Source organism: Rhinolophus ferrumequinum, chromosome 19 (genome assembly GCF_004115265.2).
Source record: "Rhinolophus ferrumequinum isolate MPI-CBG mRhiFer1 chromosome 19, mRhiFer1_v1.p, whole genome shotgun sequence".
In the NCBI taxonomy this organism is placed as follows: domain Eukaryota; kingdom Metazoa; phylum Chordata; class Mammalia; order Chiroptera; family Rhinolophidae; genus Rhinolophus; species Rhinolophus ferrumequinum.
In genome coordinates, this window is record NC_046302.1 from 29,548,425 (window position 1) to 29,568,172 (window position 19,748).

At 36.6% G+C, this 19,748-nt stretch overlaps 1 protein-coding gene across 1 annotated transcript in view; it reads left to right on the forward strand.

The window, feature by feature from the left end:
- The window catches only part of GALNT1 (polypeptide N-acetylgalactosaminyltransferase 1), a 64,919-nt gene that overhangs the window by 8,982 nt on the left and 36,189 nt on the right, over nt 1-19,748 (forward strand). Inside the window, exons 2-3 of the mRNA XM_033087532.1 lie at nt 3,915-4,158; nt 7,996-8,170. Coding sequence (XP_032943423.1) covers nt 4,020-4,158; nt 7,996-8,170 — 314 coding nt within the window. The 5' untranslated portion in view covers nt 3,915-4,019. The remainder of the gene's footprint in view (nt 1-3,914; nt 4,159-7,995; nt 8,171-19,748) is intronic.

Consider the following 19,748-nt stretch of genomic DNA (forward strand, 5'->3'; position numbering starts at 1 on the left):
TTTACTCCTCACTCACTGGCTGAAATGCTTTCTTCCCCTTGAATCATGTCTTCCTCAGGGAAGCCTTTTTGACAGATCCCTCTATTACAGGTCTTTATAGTGCTGTTACCTCCCTTCCAAGCAGTTTCACAATTGAAATATCACATTTTCGTGGCTTTGACTAAAATCTGTTTTCCTAGAGCCAACTCAAAACTATAAGGGCAGGAAGTGTGTGTATTTTGTTCACTTGTATTCTCTGCATTTGACACGTTCCCTACATTTACTGAGTTTGTGTTTGTTGAATGAATAAGTGAATGAATACATTGGATTATAGTTCTGATTGATAAATGGAGCACATGGAATATATAATTAGTAAATAAAATAATCTAGGCTCTCCTTACAGTGTTAGAGGATAACTATCATCTTTTTGAATTGTACGTTTTCTGGCAGAGTCTCGCTACAAATTAAATGAATCGTTTTATTGAAGGGTCTCAGGTCTCATACCTCTGCCTGGTCAGTATGATGCCAAGTTAGTGATCTTAGATCTGGGTGCCTGAGAGTACTGTATTTTTAGGAGAGGGGAGGTAAGATCTGCAGTCTATCCCAAATGAAGCTTCCATTTTCTCCTGAAGGTTCCATTGAGCTGAGACTCTTCAGCATAGGCTTGAAATTTCTGGAGAGCCTTGGTTAGAAGTATGAAGGAGGATAGGAGAAAATAATTATTTAGCCCTGGAAAATGCTGATCAGTCTTTGGGAAAACTTGGCTTATGACATGTAGGTAGGATCAGAAGTTTACTGATACAGTTGATCTCAATACTTTGACATTAATTCCGATTTTATAACAATTAAATTAATAATTAAATGCATTCCAAATGGAAGATTTTAATCATTGTGGTTGGGACAAACCACAGTCATTGTGGTTGGGAGCTTTTAGTGACTTCCAGGATATACTCGTATCGTGGTATGTGTCATTTAAGGAAACATAACAGTTTTTCTCCAAAAATTGGCATTGTTTCTTTGAAGTACTGTCCCCCGCTCCATATTTATTTATTTTTAAGTATATTGAGGCTGAATTTATTTACAACAAAGTTCACCCTTTTGGACGTAGTTTTTTAAGTTTGGACAAATGGACATAGTCATATGACTACCACCGCAAACAAGATATGGAATGTCTTCGTTATCACAAATTCCTTCATGTGCCTTGGAGGGCAATCCCCTGCCTCCTCCCCAGCCCCTGGTAACCGCTGATCTGATTTTTGTTCCCATAGTTTTGCCTTTGCCCAAATGTCATACAAATGGAATGGTATGCAGCCTTTTGTGACTGACTGCTTTCACTTAGCATAATGCTTTTGAAATTCCTCAGTGCGTATCAAGAGTTTGATCTTTTTTATTGCTAGATTGCTGGGTAGTATTTCACTGTACATATCTACCACAATTTGTTTATCCATTCTTCAGGTGATGGACATATAGATTATTCCAGATATTAATTATTATGATTAAGCTACTACAAAGATTTGTGTAGAGGTCTTTGTGTAGACATGTTTTCCTTTTTCTTCAGTAAATAGATAGGAATGGGATTGCTGATTTGTGTGGGGAGAAACTGCCCAACTGTTTTCTAGATAGGCTGTACCATTTTGCATTCCCACTGCCAATGTATTAGAGAGTTCCGGTTGCACCAGTTCCTTGCCAGCAGTTGGTATTTTTCTTTTAAACATTCATATCAGTGCATAGTGGTGTTTCATTATGGTTTTAATTTGCAGTTCCCTAATAGTTAATGATGTTGAACATCTTTTCATGTGTTCATTTGCCATCTGCATTGCTTTTTTGGTGAAGTGACAGTTCAAACCTATTGTCCATTTTATTGCAATTTTTTTTTTTTACATTTTGAAAGTTCTTATATACTGGAGACAGGTAATTTATTAGATATGTAATTTGTAGATACTTTCTTTTAATCTGTGACTCGTTCTTTATATTCATTACAGTGCCTTTTAGAGAGCAGAAAGTTTTAATTACAAATTCCAGTTTATCAGTCTTTTATAATTTGTATTGTGTAGTTTTTTTCCCCCATCTAAGGAGTTATTGCCTAACCCAAAGTCGCAAAGATTTTTGCTTTTCTTTTAACTACCTTTCCCCGTACCTCCTGCTTCCTCCATACCCGTCTCCTTTCACACACCCCTTCCCCCCACTGCATTTCACCTTCAATTTTAGAATCTAATTGCCAACTTGGAAAAATTAAACAGGAGTGGCTACAAAGTTGTAAAGATTTATGTTTAAGTATTCTGGGCTGTATGCATTAAAAAAAGATAGTACATAGCATATTTTAAAGGACATAAAGCCACCTTTGAATCCCAGATATTGTACTAGCAGTCAGTCTGCTTTGCCAATGATCAAAAGAGAAAGGCTTTCATGTGAAGTAGCTCAGAATATAAGTTTACTTATCTATCTCAGGCTTCTGTGGAGAGAACTATTGTTTCGTGACACAGTGCACTCTAATCCTTTTGCATTTCCCCTCACCCAGTTCCCATCGTTATCAGTAGTTGCTCATTTGCATGTGACAGAGTATCAGATACAGTAAGTCTGATTTCGAGGCAAGAATATGACAGCATCCCTGTTCTCGCTGTGCAGTCAGGAAGTCAGGAAGTGTTGGTTCAATAAAAGGAATATAGCCAAGAGATCAAGTCCCCAGAGAGTTGAGCAGAAGTAATACTTTAGATTTATAAATATCACTTAGTATTTTTTGGAGGTGCATGTCAGTTGCTGTCTAGCAACCTTGTGATGTAGGCGAGACTATTATATCTTTTTCATAGATAACCTCTCTGGCCTGTCGTCATTTGTTCAGGGAAATACATTTGTGCTGCCTGCCATGGAACATGCATATAAAGTTGCCCTTGTCAGAGGCTGCTGCATTGCCCATCAGCTGGGTCCTTCAACAGCATGTGCTTCTGTGGCTTTCAGTGTGGGGCATATGTGCAAAATGTGTGTTTCTTTCATCGACCTCATCTGAAGGCACTTGGCTGGTCTCTCTCCTTATCAGCGTGACACAGGCTTTGTTTGAGACTTGGTGTCAGCTGCTCAGCAGGTCACTATAGCTCAGGTCTCAGGCTGCTCCAGACCTCCCCACGATGAACTCCTTATGCCAGAAATGTATCTAGTCAAACTACCCCAAATGACTTTCCAAATTTGGTGATAGTTCCTCAAGTCATTTTCTGATATTTTAACAGATGGGGGTTACAGGTGCCTGTTGGAAATAGAAACTAAAGATCAGGAAAGTTTATAAAAATTACTGTCAGAGCCAAGACTAGGTCTCAGATAGTGTGATACTCCCTTTTCTTTTCCATTAGCCTATCCATGAGCCTGTTTCTCAGTGGCTGGAGACTGAGGCATTTTTAGAACTGGATTCAGTGGGGCAGAGGGACGAGAATTAGCCCAGTAAACTGCTATAGTACAGGCTACTAGGAGAACTCCTATTACTCTTCGGGCCCTGGGAACTGAATGTTGAAATGGCCTGGGAATCATTGTGACACACTCAGTGTCTCAGCTTTGCCTTTGCATTGAGGACAGCAATGAATAGAAGGCAGGTAAGCCCCGTGTGTTTGGATATGAGCTAGTAAGTAACTCACTGTTGTTTTAATGTGCATTTTCCTAATTATACTGAGTTGAACACTTTTCTCCATGTTTATTGGCTATTCAGGTTTCCTTTCTGCAAAATGCCTGTTACATACTTATTTTCCTGTTGGGTGGTTATATATGGATTTGTAGGCGTTACTTGTATGGTCTCGATACTATCACATTTTATATATTTCACAAATATTTTTCTAAATCTGATTTAGAAACTTATTCTTCATAGTAAAATTTCATATGTATATTAATACATACAAAATCTTACAATTTTCTAGATTCTGAATTTTTAAGTTAATCTTTTTTTTTCTCTTTAGGTTATGAATGCGATTTCTGATGAAACTGGATTGGAAAAATTTTCATGATCTTTGTATATTTATATATATATATATTTTAAAATTTTGCATTTGACTTAAAGTGCCATGAGAATATTTGCATATTGCAAGGTGGTCCTAGCCACCTCCTTGATTTGGGTACTCTTGGATATGTTTCTGCTGCTTTACTTCAGTGAATGCAACAAATGTGATGAAAAAAAGGAGCGAGGACTTCCTGCTGGGGATGGTGAGTGACATTTTGTTATAATACATTTATTTTGATAAATGTGTTACAGGGTTTTTGTTAGCTAGTTTGGATACTATAAAATTTTATCATTTTTAAGATTAATAGTAATCCCTGGTTTCCTATATATGGTGATCGTATCCAACGATTCTCTAATAGGTTCTTCCAGCAGTTAAAAATATTAAAGTATCATGTATAGAATTGCTAAATTCAGTTTTTGTCTTAAGTGTTAAATGCCGTTAGTTTTCTGGGAGTTATATTATGTTACCAGATAATACAGGGACTCTCATAGTTAGAACTATCAAAATTGTATAGATTAGTGTAAATGTCATAATGCTGAATAGAGTATTATCATTTGTGTATTATCATTTGTGTATTGTGTAATTAAAATTGTATTATCAGGTATCAGAAAAATATTTCTCCTACCTTCTCATCTTAGTACTAAGGGAAGAAGTCATTCTAGATAGATGTGATCTGGAGAATTCTTTTTGTTAATGCTATAGGTAGCTCCAGTTAGCACTTCTACGGGAGGGCTTTTGAAAAGATCAGGCTATAGAATTGGGGCTACAGTGAGAACACTGCAATATCTGGTGTGGAAAGGAAAGGAAACACGAATATGAACGATCTAGGTAAGAAGTACTGACATTTTTGGCAGAAGACACCTGAAAAATTCAATTTTAAACTCCTTGTGTTTAGCAAACAAATGCTTTAAAAAAATAAAAAAAACAAAAACATAATAAAAATGTCTTTGCATTGTGAGTCAATAATTCAACTGTTCTGGGCTCTGAACTCTCTGTGATTAGTTGTAGAATATCTGACTCTACAGTAATTCCATTTGAAGGATTTACATGTAAATGATTACTGTTTTAACATACGTTTTATTTGAGTATGTAGTCACATTTAAATATTTTTCACTTTATAATGAGGGTGCCTGGTCCCCTAAACTTTATAATCTGAAATTGCTTATTTGTATTGGTAACGGTGCCTACTTACTGTAATTTTTATAGAGGAGATTATATAATCAGTTCTGTTTATTTCTCACTGGCAAATTTGCCTAAAATTAGGCTCAGTTGCCAGCACTGGACTCTAGTAATATCAAGCTAAGCCCTAACTTTTAAAATTTCACTTTCCCCATAAGTTTTTAAACAATATTTTTTCATTGAAAGTGAGCCTATTTGCTGACTTTCCTAGTCTAGTTTATGGCCTTTTTGTTTAATCGCTTTGTTGGGTGACAAAATGCTACCTCCTTAACTGTTGTCAGAATTGTAACTCTCTGTGTACATTTAAATCAAAGGGCAGGTATTACCCTTCACCAGTAAGAAACTAGGATATTCTTTCCCCAAAGAGAACAGGTTAACTTTCCCCTCACCGCACCATAATTCATTGCCATTTGTAGTGGGAGCTCGTGGTATTCTGTCTTACATGTGCAGACATGGAAGAAAGAAAGTATAGGACCTGTAGTGTGTAAAGGTCCACTTGGCAGATGTTTTTTAAACACTGATGTGTGCTGGGCAATGTAATAGGTGCTAGTGATATGCAGTTCAACCACAACAAAAGGACAAATAGGAGAGAAAGAATAAAATGATACAATAAATACCATATAGAGATGTGCATAAGAGCAGAACGGAAGGAACGCCTTGGGGCACATGCCAAAGTACAGTATGGAAATAATGCTCGAGTTGAGTAGTGTCCGGCTCCACAGATGTTTGTTAGGTTTGATGGGTGAGGGGAGCACCTTCCAGGCAAAGGAAAGAAGCATGTGCAAGGTAAGCAAGTGAGAGAACAGAGTTGACGGACAGGAGAATGTGAGGAAGGAGCTTGGCTGGAGCTTGGGAGCTTCGGAACTTCTCAGAGGCCCTGTCGCAGGAGGCCTCTTATGGCTCGTGGAGTGTTTTGGACTTCTTAGCTTTTCTTTAAAACATCGTCTTATACTAAAAGAGGGCACAGATAACCAAAGGATATTTATAATCAGGGGCCACTAGATGTCTGCCATCCACTCTTTATGTTATCTATGCCACATATGGAAGATAATTGTCACCTCCAGAGCTCTGCTTCTTTCTGCTGACCCCTGAACACCCCTGTTCCCAAATGTGTTGATTGCTCTTTATTTTCAGTCAGGTAAGAAAGTACAATTGATTATAAGAATTTTATAATTTATGATTTAAAAAGTTTTAAAAGCTTATGGTCATTATACTTCTTGTATTATAGTTTTTATTACACTTGTCGTTGAGAATAAAAAAAAGAAAATTTGTCAGCCCTTATATTTAAAGAGCTTACTTTCAGGACAAATATTAGGTAGGATTTGTTGTCGAAAACAGCATTACAAAAGTTTTCTGCAATTTTTAAAGTTATTTCCTAATATTTTCACATCCCTCCTAAAACCACAGTTTCTTCTGAGAATGGGGAAAGTTATTATGTACCATATTTTTCTTGATGGTTCTCTAAAATAGATTTTTATATTCTAGACAAAATTGTTAAAGACATAATGAATGATTTTATATGCTGCAGCTCTCGCATTGGTAGGTTGCTCTGTACCACCATCTGAGACAATCATCCTATAGGTCAGCTTTACAACAGTGCTTTTCTTGGGCAGATGAAGCCTGGCTGAAGACAGATGGTTTTCCACTGCCTTGATGTCTCCATTTTTGTACAGAGACTTTTTGAGAATGCCTAAAGATTATACTGCAGGAGAATAAAACTTTCAGCTTTAAAAAACAAAACAAGTAATGTCCCAAACTGACATTTTCATCTCATTATTATCCTCACCTCATTCTGTATCCATCCCTTTTAAATGGGAAGTTTAACACACTTTTATCCAAATTTAATACATCCTAGAACCTGTTTTTCTTGCAACATTTTTAACATCTCAAAAACATATAACAAAGAACAAGATTTGGGAATTGCTGATCTGAAATATATATGTATGTATGTATGTATGTATTTGTATATTAAGATACAACATTTCTGATTAGAATTATCTTTCATGGTGTTCCACCTTGCATGATGCTTATTATACTGTCTACTATTATCAATTCTAGGGTTTTATTTTGACTTATAAATAGCACTTCTACTCATATGTTAGATCAGCATATAGTTATAAAACTCCTATGAGAGACTATGCGAAACTCCACAGAAGGTACATGAACGAATCAAAAAAACCCAGCTAAAAAGAGATCATAGCCTACTGGGTGATAAGCCAGGTTTAGCAATTATTATAGTAAGAGATAGCAGTTGACTGGAGACATAAGAGCCTTAGATGAAACGACGTGGTAGTCAAGAGTAGTAAATGGAGAGATTCAGAAAAGCTACAGTCAAGAAAGGCCATTTTTGCTGGGCCTTGAAAGACAAATCAGTATTTGATGTTGCAGAGTGAGGAGTGGGAAGGAGTTGCCAAGGCAGGGGACCTGTGTGAGCAAGGGCACCAAAGCAGGAAAACATGAGGTACATTTGGGGGACGGTAGTGAGTTGCTATTTGAGGACTGGTGGAGAGCCTGTAGCTGATCAGTTTGGCAAGTTAGGTAAAATTCCACATGAAAGAGATTGGATTTCGGAGACCAGGGCAATAACACAATGCAGGCTATGCTGTAGGGAGGGTAACGTGGTAGCAGTATTTGGGGTGGGTGTGCCAAAGCTACGCAGTGATTCAGGTGAGTGGCGCAAGGTGAAGAGGTTTTGAGTCAGGACCCTGGTGTGGGATTGGAAGACAGGGAAACCCCTAGAAGAGGAGGGGCTCAGAAATGGTTCTCGTTGTTGAGGGCACAGTTTAAATTCAAATGTTATTAACAGAAACATGACTCGATTGCTATGAAATTGTTAGTTAAGGTTCCTCCTTATTCTTAGTTCTAGAGCCAGTACAAAAGCCTCATGAAGGTCCTGGAGAAATGGGGAAACCAGTCGTCATTCCTAAAGAGGATCAAGAAAAGATGAAAGAGATGTTTAAAATCAATCAGTTCAATTTAATGGCGAGTGAGATGATTGCACTCAACAGATCTTTACCAGATGTTAGACTAGAAGGGTAAGTACTTAGTGTTGTCCTGATAGTAGTGAATTTGAATGAAAAGTATGTTCTGGATTCCCAATATATTGCACTTCAGTGTTGACTGTTCTTGAAATGAATGTTACATCACTAATTTATTACTTACCCCACTTAAAAATAAATGCTAATAAAATAACACCGTAAGTTATTGATCATTAGAACTATGTATTTCATGCTTTGGAAAATAATTGTTTATCTTAATAGATTAAGATAGTAGAGGTTTTTAACTACATTATTACCAAAACATTCATACAGTTAGTTGTAATTACACAGATTATTGAATTTTTACATATCTGTATACCTTTCTATCCATCATTTAATCAAGATATAGAACATTTCTATCACCCCTGAAAGTTGTTGTATGTTCCTTTCCAATTAGTATTTGCATCTGAAGAGGCAGCCTTTGTGTTGACCGAAACATAGATGAGTTTCGTGCTTTTCTTGAACTTTTTGTAAATGGATCCATATACAAAAAGTAAATGGATCCATATTGGTTTGTGTCTTTGAAATCAATGTTGTGTATATCAGAAGTTTATTCTTTTCCATTGCAGTGTAATGGTTTAATGTGAATATATCATAGATTATTTACAGGAAATTGGGTTGCTTCCACTTTTTGACTATTATGAATTAAGCTATTGTGATATTCTTGTGCATGTCTTTTGGAGGAATTAAGCTCTCATTTCTGTTTGGTATGTATTGGGGAAAGGAATAGGGTATACATTTATATAGGTTTAGCATGTGGTGCCGAACATTTTTCCAAGATGGTTGTACCAATTTACACTCCTATTAGCAATATAAGAGACCCACTTGCTCCATATGAAGAAGTATCTGGACTAGAGGACAACAGGCCCAGTTAAAAGCAAGAGAACTGTACCAAAAACGGGTGGGTTAAGTGAATATGTACATTGCTGAGACCCCCTAGCCACCTTGTCTTCTGTGGCTGCCATCAATCTCCAGGCAAGAGATTGGAGGATCTTTCTCAACAGAATTGGACTAGCCCTAGAGAAAAAAAACCTACAGACACTGACATCAAAGATTCTCCAATTTATGGCACAGCCTAATCATCCCGGTGGAAACTCATAGTTAGTAAGCCTCACTTGTATAATTAGAGCTTACATTCAGCTTTTTGATCTTCCATTTAATAACAAACAGATAACCAAGTAATACTAGATATCAGAGGAAACCCTCAAACACGAAAAGTATAGTCTAAAGCAAACAAACAGCAATGTGGAGGAAGCAAAGACTATTCAGGGAGAAGATTATTTAAAGGAAATAATTAATAATCCCAATGAAATAGGAAAACATTACAACCATAAAACAAGAATAGGATACCATTAAAAAGATACACTAAGAAAAACCACACACACACAAAAAAACTTTTAGAAATTAAAAAAAAAATCAAAACTCTATAGCAGGTTGGGAGGAAATCTTCCATGAAAATGGACCAAAGAGACAAAAAGATGGGCAATAGTAAAAGTATATTAAATTGAAGTGACAATCAAGGAGGGCCAATACTTGATTAATAGAAGTCAAAGAGAACAACACACTCATTCCCCCCGCCCCCCAAAAAAAGGGAGAGAAAATTTATCCATAGAATGTTCTAGAGCTGGACTATACAGGTTTTCAGATTGAAAGAGTCCACTATGTTTTCAGGACAATAGATGAAAATAGACTGCACCCAAGGCATTGTGAATTTTAGAATACTGGGCTTTCTCCTTCCCAAAAGACCTATAACTTAGGTTTTTAATAGAGAAACTGTAAGTTTCTCTAGAGAAGGAAGCAGGTCATAATCAAAGGATTAATCAGAATGTCTTCAAACTTAGCAGCAACTCTGGAAACAGGAGCAAAATTCTAAAGGAAAACAGTTTCCAACGTAGAACTTTATACCCATCCAAACTCACAATCAAATGCTCAGGTTAAATAAGGACTTTTTTGGAAATGTAAGGTCTCAAAATGTTGAACTACCATACACTCTTTCTCAGGAAGTTACTGGATAATGTGCTCTGCCAAATGAGGACTTACACCAAGGAAAAGAAGGGCATAGGATGTGGAAGACAGGAGATCCAGCATGTGCGAGAGATGGCAGGAATCCCTGGAGGATGGTGAAGCCCTGGGTGAGAGTTAGGCAGACAGACAGGCAACCAACAGGTTAGAAAACACTCCAGTAGAGACTTCAACATGTTGTTGAAGTCATATTTGGTACAGGTGAATGTGTCTAAAAGAGATTTCAACAATTGATGGAGAGTTTGGGGTTGAATTGTTATTAATAATAAGGACATAGAAAACCATAGCAAGGGAAAAAACAATCATTAACTCCAGGGAAAACTTTTAAAAGTTCTTCAGAGAAAGCAAAAATAATCATCGTTCACTACCTGGCAGAGCTGTGAATGAATCATAATAAGATGACCGTTGAATATTGTGCATGTAAAAATTAAACTGAAGGGATTGACAGTATATGTTCACCCAGTGAATTGGTTAATTGGACATCAGTCAAGAGAATCTTCATTGCAATCTTAGATTTTCACAAGTTATGTATACTTTACTGAACAATTCAGAATTACTGAAGAAAGCTAGACTCTTCAGGGAAGTCTATAGTTAAAATTTTAATAATGCCAATATTAAAAACAGCCTCAAGTATTATTGTTTCTTATAGAGTTAATTTTGTAATTTTAATAATTCCCCTGAGCATATAACCACTCTCAACACATTTTATTAAGCTTTTTTTTGTTTTTAATATTTTACATGACATGAAGATAGTTTTATTAATGAATAGCTTGTAAGTGTACTATAAATCACCAGTTTTTGGACAGTAAACAACTTCATAATGTTAAGAACAGTGTTTAAATAGTGTCATTCATATACTTATGCCCTGAATTATGGGCTTGATGAGGACTCCTCATACTTGAAAAAATTTTACGTGAACCACTAATACACAGTCCTGGCCAACCATTGGTATTTATAGGACTGGGTCGCTTGGGGAGATGGGTCACAAAGTCACTACCACTGAGTAGCCTTTTTATATCTTCTTGCTCCATCTCTGTGATGGTATCCTTTTTATTTTATTTTATTTTTTATTATGGAAAATTTCAAATATATACAAAAATAGAGATAATAGTATAATGAATCCTCAGGTATTCATCACCTTGTTTCAACAATTCCTAACAGTATTGTATCACACCCTCAAAGATATCCCCCAACAATCTCCATCTCCTGGTATTGATACCTCTCTGTAGTCTCCACCTGTGTTGTACTAGGGTTGATCTGTATGACCAGTAGAACACAGTACAATTGATTGAGTGTCACTTTCAGAATTAGGTTATAAAATACACCGTGGTTTACAGTTTGGTCTTACCCTCACTGGGATCTTTGGCTCTGAGGTAAGCTTGCCAACATGACAGGAGCAGCCCTATGGTTTGTGGCCTTTTGTGATCAACGAGGTGCATGAGACTAGAAGATTCCCCAGGCCCAGGCAAAGACATACAATTCATAAATATTATGATAGGTATCTCTGAAAGATAAGGACTCATAAAAAAAAGAAAAATCATGATACCATTTATATACCTAAAAGTTATTAACAGTGATTCCTTAATGACATGATGTATTCAGTATTCAAGTTTCCCTAGTCAATGTCATATATTTTTCTTTTTTTTTTTTTGTAGTGTTTGTATCAGGATCCAAATAAGGTCCACACATTGTAACTGTTGGATATGTCTGTTAAGTCTCTTTTAGTCTGTAGGTTCCTTCTCCATCTTTTTTTCCTTACATAGTTTATTATTTGAAGACCACGTAGAGTTTCTTGTTTCAGCCTGCATTTTGCTGACTGGATCACTGTGGTGTCAGTAATTGTGTTCCTCTGTTTCCTCTCTTTCCTATGGTTGGTAGATAAAAGACATTTTGTGCTGATATCCTTGAAGTCAATAAATTGTGTGTTTGTGGTAGTAAAGGTATGAAATTGGTCCACCATGTTTGTCATCATTGGACAGGTCTATTATCGGTCCCATCTGTCTGTTTTCTCTTTATGGAACTCCTATTAGCCAGACTTTGGACTGCTTGAATCGATTCTCTTACTCTTAGTATATACCTCCCTTCCTCCCTCCCTTCAACCCTCCTTCCTTCCCTTCCTTCCACCAACCTCCCTTTCTTCTCCCTCTCTCCCCTCTCCTTCTCTCCCACTACCTCTCTCCCTGCCCCCCATCTCTTCCCCTCCCTCCCTTCCTTCCTTTCTTCCTTTCTTTTTCCAGGGAGAATACTACACTATCAGCTACTCTCTTGAGTTTTTTATTACTAAGTCTTTATCATTGTTGTCTGACTTTTTAAAAATATTGACACAAAACCTGCAGTTTACCATTTTTATACATGTAAATATTTGTGAGATGTTTAATATAACAATAGCATTTTAATCTTTGTAGTTTTCAGAGTAATTTTAACTTCTGTCAGTCCCGTGAGGCAGGTAGCTTTTAAAAAGTGCCTCAGAGAGATTGTTGTAGCCCCGATAATTGAATCAGGTTTGAATCCAGGTCCTCTGTTTTAATTCCCTTCATTCTCTTCCTAATTGCTGAAAGTTATTTTTTCTCATTTTTAAAACTACTTTTAATGAATGATAGATTACATTCTGGAAACAGATTAAAAGCATATATTTAGTAGAATTCTATTTTCTCATACTTGGTAAGCTTTTCTAGATGATTTTGATGAACTTGTGGAAGTTGCTCTGCTTATAATTTTTAAGCTGAATAGTTTTATATTTTTTCAGGTGCTTTTAGTAACTTTGATATTATTCTGTAAAAGAGTAATTGGTAATTCTATATCTGTAGAGAGTATTTGGTAATTCTAAGGCTAATATGTATTTTGTTTCAGTTAAATTTTGTAAACAAAATATTCTCACATATATATTATCTTTTTTTTTTTGTACTTGTATTTCTCTTCTTATAGTTTAGTTTCTACCTGCCTCATGAATTGTAAATTTTTCTGTTATATGTTTTAAAAGTACTTCATATCTATATATAAATATATAATATAGTTTCATATTTTTAACTTAAATAATAGTACAGCATGTGCACGTACGTGTCTTCTGCAACTTGAAGGTTTTTTTTGTTCATGCACTGATTTTGAGATTTACTCATGTCAATATATGTCATTCTGGGTCATTCATTTTAACTGCTTTGTAGAAGTCCATCGTGCGAATAGACCAATATATTGGCCCTTTAGTCATTAATTGGTCAATTTAGAGAGTACCTGGTAGCATTTTAGTTAGTGAAACAGAAGATGCCAGAATATGTCTTATGTAGTAAAAGTATTTCTTCCATTAATCATTGTTTCAGTAGGTATATGCTAGATTAACATAAAATGTACCTATTGTGGGTTATAGTCAAAACCATGTGTCTATAGATGTGAAATTATGGTGCTAATAGGTTTGTGCTTTTTTATTTCATTAATTTTTTTTAATTGTTCCCACAGTGTACCAGTGTACACTTTTCAGCTGCAGGGGACAAGAGACTACATTTCTCTTCATAGTCATACAGAGTAAATAGTGGCATGAGTGAGACATAATAGTGGCATGGAATAGGCTGGCACAAGTGAAAAAGTTTTCAAATTCTGATTGCATTTTTAAGATGTAATCTATCAATGCTGTTGGGTTGGATGTGGAGTAAAAGAGAAAAGGAGAAGTTAAGAATTCGGGCCTGAGCAGCTATCTGAATTAAAATAATGCATGCCAAGATGGAAATAAGAGGAAAGTAGAGATATGAGTGTAGAAATCAAGAGTTCTTAGCACGTGTTTATAAGTTATAAAATCCTGTGGTTCAGGGGAGAGGTTGAAGCTGTGGTCATGAAGGGATAGAGAATTTAAAGACCTGGGACTGATTAAGATAGCCTCGGGCGTGGATGAGATTACAAAGAGGTTAGGTGACTGACATTTCAGACTTTGAAGATAGAGAAGAAGAGGAACTTCTACCGTGTTTCCCTGAAAGTAAGATGTAACCGGAAAATAAGCCCTAGCATGATTTTTCAGGATGACATCCCCTGAACATGAGCCTTAATGCGTCTTTTGGAGCAAAAATTAATGTAAGACCCGGTCTTATTTTCTGGGAAACACAGTAGCAAGAGGCTAAGAAAATGTGAGATAAAAGAGAAAAAATATATACGGTAACGCCCAAGAAGCCAAGCAGTGTTTCAAAGAGGAAGTGGTGAACTATTTTAACTGCTGCTGAAAACTAAAATAAGTTGAGGTCTCTAAGCTGACCAGTGAATTTCAGTGAGTGGGGGTTGTTGGAATTTAGACAAAATTGTTTCTATGGAGTGATTGGAATGAAACCTTGAATAAAAGAATAGGAAAGACTTCTACTTTCTATAATGGTGGCCTTAGTGATCTGGATCAACTCTCCAGTTGAGGACCCCTAGAAAGTTAGGAAAAATATAAAAATCATCTGCTTGAAAACATCTAGAAGTTAGAAGGCAGAGCTTAGAAGGCAGTGAAGAATTACAGAGCCAAAATATGGGAGAAGATGGAAACCCAGGGAAAAACCCTAGAATTTGAAGGTGACTTTTTACCTAGAGGCATCTGCTAAATCCAGATTGTTAGACAGTGCTTTTGACAGCCTTTTGGTTCTAGGGCATAAAAACTGAAGTCCACAGCCTATTGTGTGTGTGTGTGTGTGTGTGTGTGTGTGTGTGTGTGTGTGTGGTGTGTGTGTGTGTGTACACGTGTGTACGTGTATGTACAGGGGGAGTCTGATAGCCCCTTCCTGCATCTTTAGTTTTAAGCTCCTAGGAGAAGGATGAAATTGAAATAAATCAGCTCTTGCAGGGACTGAAGCCCAACTTTAAACTATCTCAATGCATGAAACTGAATTAAGGTTGTTAGGGTTTACTAGGGCCTCTAGCTCCCCTAGAAGCAGTTGTCTGATTTGCAATCCAAAAGGAGCAGACACATAAGGAAATAAGACAACATGAAAGAAAAGAAACAATAGGCAATTGAAATAGATCAAAAGAGGACTCTAGATAATGGAATTATCAGACACACACTTTGAAATGATTGTATCTAATATTAATGTGTTCAAGGAGATTAAAAACAAGATTGAGAATTTAAGCAGAAAACTGGTACCTATTAGGAATTAACCAAATGGAAATTTTAGAACTCAGAAAGTACAATAATAAAAATTAAAAACAAAATGGATGGTTATAGCAGCAGATTACACATAACTGAAGATAATAAGTGAACTGAAATATAGACTAGAAGTAAATATCCAGAATGAAGCATGGAGAGTTAGAAGAATGGAAAATAAAGTACTGATATAAGAGATAAAATGAGAGGTCTAAAATTATCAACAAATTGTAATCACAAAGCAAGAAAGAGAATAGAATAGTAGCAATATATGAAAATATAATGGCTGAGAATTTCCCAAAACTGATAAAAGACATTAAGGCACAGAATCAGTAACTCCGATGGACCTTGAGCAGGATATCTGCCACATCATATCTGGACACATCATAATAAAACCATTGCAAACAGAGCTAGAGAAAAGAATTGTAAAAAAAGGGGGGGGCGGGGGAACCCCATGGGGTGGGGAAGATAAAGATTACCTTCAAAAATGCAATAGTAAGTCTAACAGCTGAGTTTTCAAGAGAGGAGGGGAAACAAAATGGAAGCCAAAAAGATTATGGCATGATGTCTTTTAAAGGCTGGCAAATAACTACAAGACTAAAATTCTATACCCAGCAAAAGTATCCTTCAAAAAAAAATTAAGATAAGCAGGTGAGAGTATTTATTATCTGAAATAAAAAATACTAACTGATATTCTCTAGGCAGAAAGAAATGATCCCATTGGAATAATCAGATAATAGAAATGAAGAAAAAGCAATAGAAATGGTAACTATGTAGATAAATTAATGTTAATAGAGTAAAATAATATCTTATGAGATATAAAATATCTGTAAAATTAAAATCTAGAACAAAGCATTTTCTTTGGTTGGAGGATGGAGTTAAACATTTGTAAAGTTTTTTTCTGTTGTTAAGAAGTGGGTAAAAGTATCAATTAGTATTAGACTTTAATAAATCAAGGATAGGTGTTGCAATCTTTAAGGTAACCACCAGAAGAAAGTAAATGTTAAGAAAGTGGAAATTTAAAAAAAAAAAAAAATCCAAAATAAGGAAAGAAAGAAGAGGACAAATGTTTCTATTTGTATAAGGTAGTAGATTTAAACTAAAATATACCAGTAATTACATTAAATGGGTTAAAGATTTTGCTTAACAGACCAAGACTGTTAGACTGGATTTTAAAAAATGACAACTATATACTGTTATAGAGGCAAACATCAAAAAAAATAAAGAGGGCCGGCCCGGTGGCTCAGACGGTTAGAGCTCCATGCTCCTGACTCCGAAGGTTGCCGGTTCGATTCCCACATGGGCCAGTGGGCTCTCAACCACGAGGTTGCCAGTTCAATTCCTCAAGTCCCGCAAGGGATGGTGGTCTCCGCCCCCTGCAACTAAGATTGAACACGGCACCTTGAGCTGAGCTGCAGCTGAGCTCCCAGATGGCTCAGGTGGTTGGAGTTGGTTGGAGCCCATCCTCTCAACCACAAGGTTGCCGGTTCAATTCCTTGAGTCCCGCAAGGGATGGTGGGCTGTGCCCCCTGAATTAGCAACGGCAACTGGACCTGGAGCTGAGCTGCGCCCTCCACAACTAAGACTGAAAGGACAACAACTTGACTTGGAAAAAAATCCTGGAAGTATACTCTGTTCCCCAATAAAAGTCCTGTTCTCCTCCCCCCCCCAAAAAAGATTTCATTGGTATTACAGTGGGTGCTTCTGAACATCTTAAGATAGTATTTATATAATTTGTAGAGTCCGAGTTTGAATTAGTGACAAATACATAGAAAACTAAGAAAACGGGAAAAAAATAAACCAGAGTAAAGTGGAGGGGAATGTTGTGCAGCAAAGGAAAAATATTCATAATATGCAAATCAGCTATGAGTGGCATTTTACAGAGTCCTAATATAAACATCAAGTAATGATGTAACCAAACATAATTACATTGGGAGGCTGAGGAACCATAAGTGTATGTGTTGGGATGCGGATACGAGTGAAGTAAACTCTTGTATTTTGTAGTAAGAAGTCAATATGTAATATCTAGAACTAGAAAAAAAATCGGCAAGTAAACAAGCAGATATAGTACTTAGAATTATGGAAGCAAATACCAAGAGAAATAGATAAAAGAATTGAAGGTGGTTTGCTTTATGGGAAGGGCAAAATGGTAGCGGTGAGGAAACAGCATTTTTTTTTTTTTAATCTTTGGACAGTTGTTTATTTTTTAAACGATATACATGTCCTTTGATCAAATAAAAACTAAATAAGTTGCTTAGGTAATCTCATCTCTAAAGATACCCCATCTCCTAGGAGACTCAACCACTCCAATCTAGTGCTTCTCAAACTCAGACTTGCTAGGGTAGGAAAAGAGGGAGGAGTGGGGGGGTTATCTCTACTCTCTGACCTTTAGGACACTTTTCTAGCTCCTCAGACCAGAAAGACAGTTTCTCTTGGGGCTCTCGTTTTGTGCATTCAGTGCACACAGTTAGTTTTGGGGCTGCTTTTGAACGCAGGCTGGCTAATGCCAGAGGGGGTAACAAATGGGAAATTCACCACTGGTTCAGTGAATTCTGGTCTCTTTCCCCAATTGACCTACTCCCATTTACATTTCCGAGTCCCCTCAAATAGCTGCTCCATACATTCTGTCCAGGATTTATAGTTCCACCCACTGGGAGAGGCAAAGAGTGGAGTGCAGTTACTCCGTCCTTCCTGGAACCAGAAAATACACTCATTTAAAGTGTATAATTCAATGTTTTTCAATAAATTTGCAGTTATGCAAGCATCGCCACATTTAGAAAATTTCCATCCCCTCACAGAAATCTCTGGTATACATTTGTAGTCACCCTTCATTCCCACTCTCAGCCCCAGGAGTAAGTTATCACCAATGTACTCTCTCTGCATAGATTTGCCTTTTCTGGACATTTCATATAAATGGAATCATAAGTATGTAGTAAATATTTTTTGTGTTTGGGCTCTTTCTTTGAGGATCTCTGGGATTCATCCATGTTACATAGCACATGTCCCTGTCCCTTTTCTATTGTCCAATGTTAATCATATGGAAATGCCACCTTTATTTCTCCTGTCACCAGTTGATGAACATTGGGGTTGTTTCCATTTTCTGCCTATTATGAATAATGTCACTAAGAACACTTGTGTACAAAAGTTTGTATGGGTAAATGTTTTCATTTTTCTTGGGTGGATACCTAAGTGCTAGGTCATATGATAACCATGTTTAACTATGTAAGAAATTGGCAAACTTCTTTCCAAAGTGGCTTCACCTTCACATTTCCACCAGCAGTATGTAGGAGGGTTCTAGTTTCTGCACATCTTCACCACCACTTTTTTTTTTTTTACTGTCTTTTTTATTATAGCCATTCTGCTGGGTGTAAAGTGATACCTCAGAGTGATTTAAATTTGTGTTTCACTAATAACTAAATGATATGTACTTACTATAGTCTTACATCTTTGATGAAATGTCTCTTTAAATCTTTTTGCCCGTTTTAAATTGGATAATTTGTCTTCCTGTTAAGGAGTTGTAACAGTTCTCTGTGTATTCTAGATACAAACCATTTTTCAGATACATGATTTCCAAATATTTTCTACTAGTTTGTGGCTTGTCTCTTTATTTCCTTAATGGTACCTTTTGAAGCACAAAATGTTTAAATTTTGCTGAAGTCAAATTTATTAGTTGTCTCTTTTATGAATTGTGTTTTTAGTCGCATATCAGACTTAATGGTACAAGACTGAAAGCTTTCCCTCTAAGATGAGAAACAAGGGAAGGATGTCTGCTCTCCACTTCTATTCCACATTGTTCTTGAAGGCAATCCAAAACCCAGAAGTACACACTGAGTACAGAAAGAAAGCCCCCAAAGAAGCTCTCTCTTTCTGGTGTGAGGAACAAGAAAGGGGTCTCTTCATGGTTAGAGAATAGAGAAAAACCCCTATTTTTTTCCTCTTTTCTCCCTCCATCCTGCCCCCCTTCTCTATTTTTCCAGCCCCTAGACAATATTGCTAAGACAGCACAGCCATGGGAACAGAAGCCAAGCAAGCAACTAAAACGCTGAAGGAAGGGGCATCTTCTCTTTGACCAGGGGGTCTCTGCTCTCCAGTACATGAGTACAGTTCCCATTGCTTTTCTTTTTCTGTCTGCTCTCTTTGGCCAAGAACACAGACACGGTCACAGGAAGTGTGCAGCAGAATAAGGAATCCAAAACCTCAGCTTTCTAGCTATGTTGGAACATTCAACATAAAAGATGTCAGTTCTCTACATACATAAATATACCTGGGGTGCCAAAAAAAATGTGTACACATTTTAAGAGATGTTATCTATGCTCAAGCAGTTCACCATAATCGGAAGTGTCTGGACACTGATGGTAACCACTTTGAGCACCTGTTGTAATTGCAGAAGTCAAACATGATTTGTATTCATCTTTTGTTATCAGTATTTATTATTACAATTAATACGGTTTTTTCCTT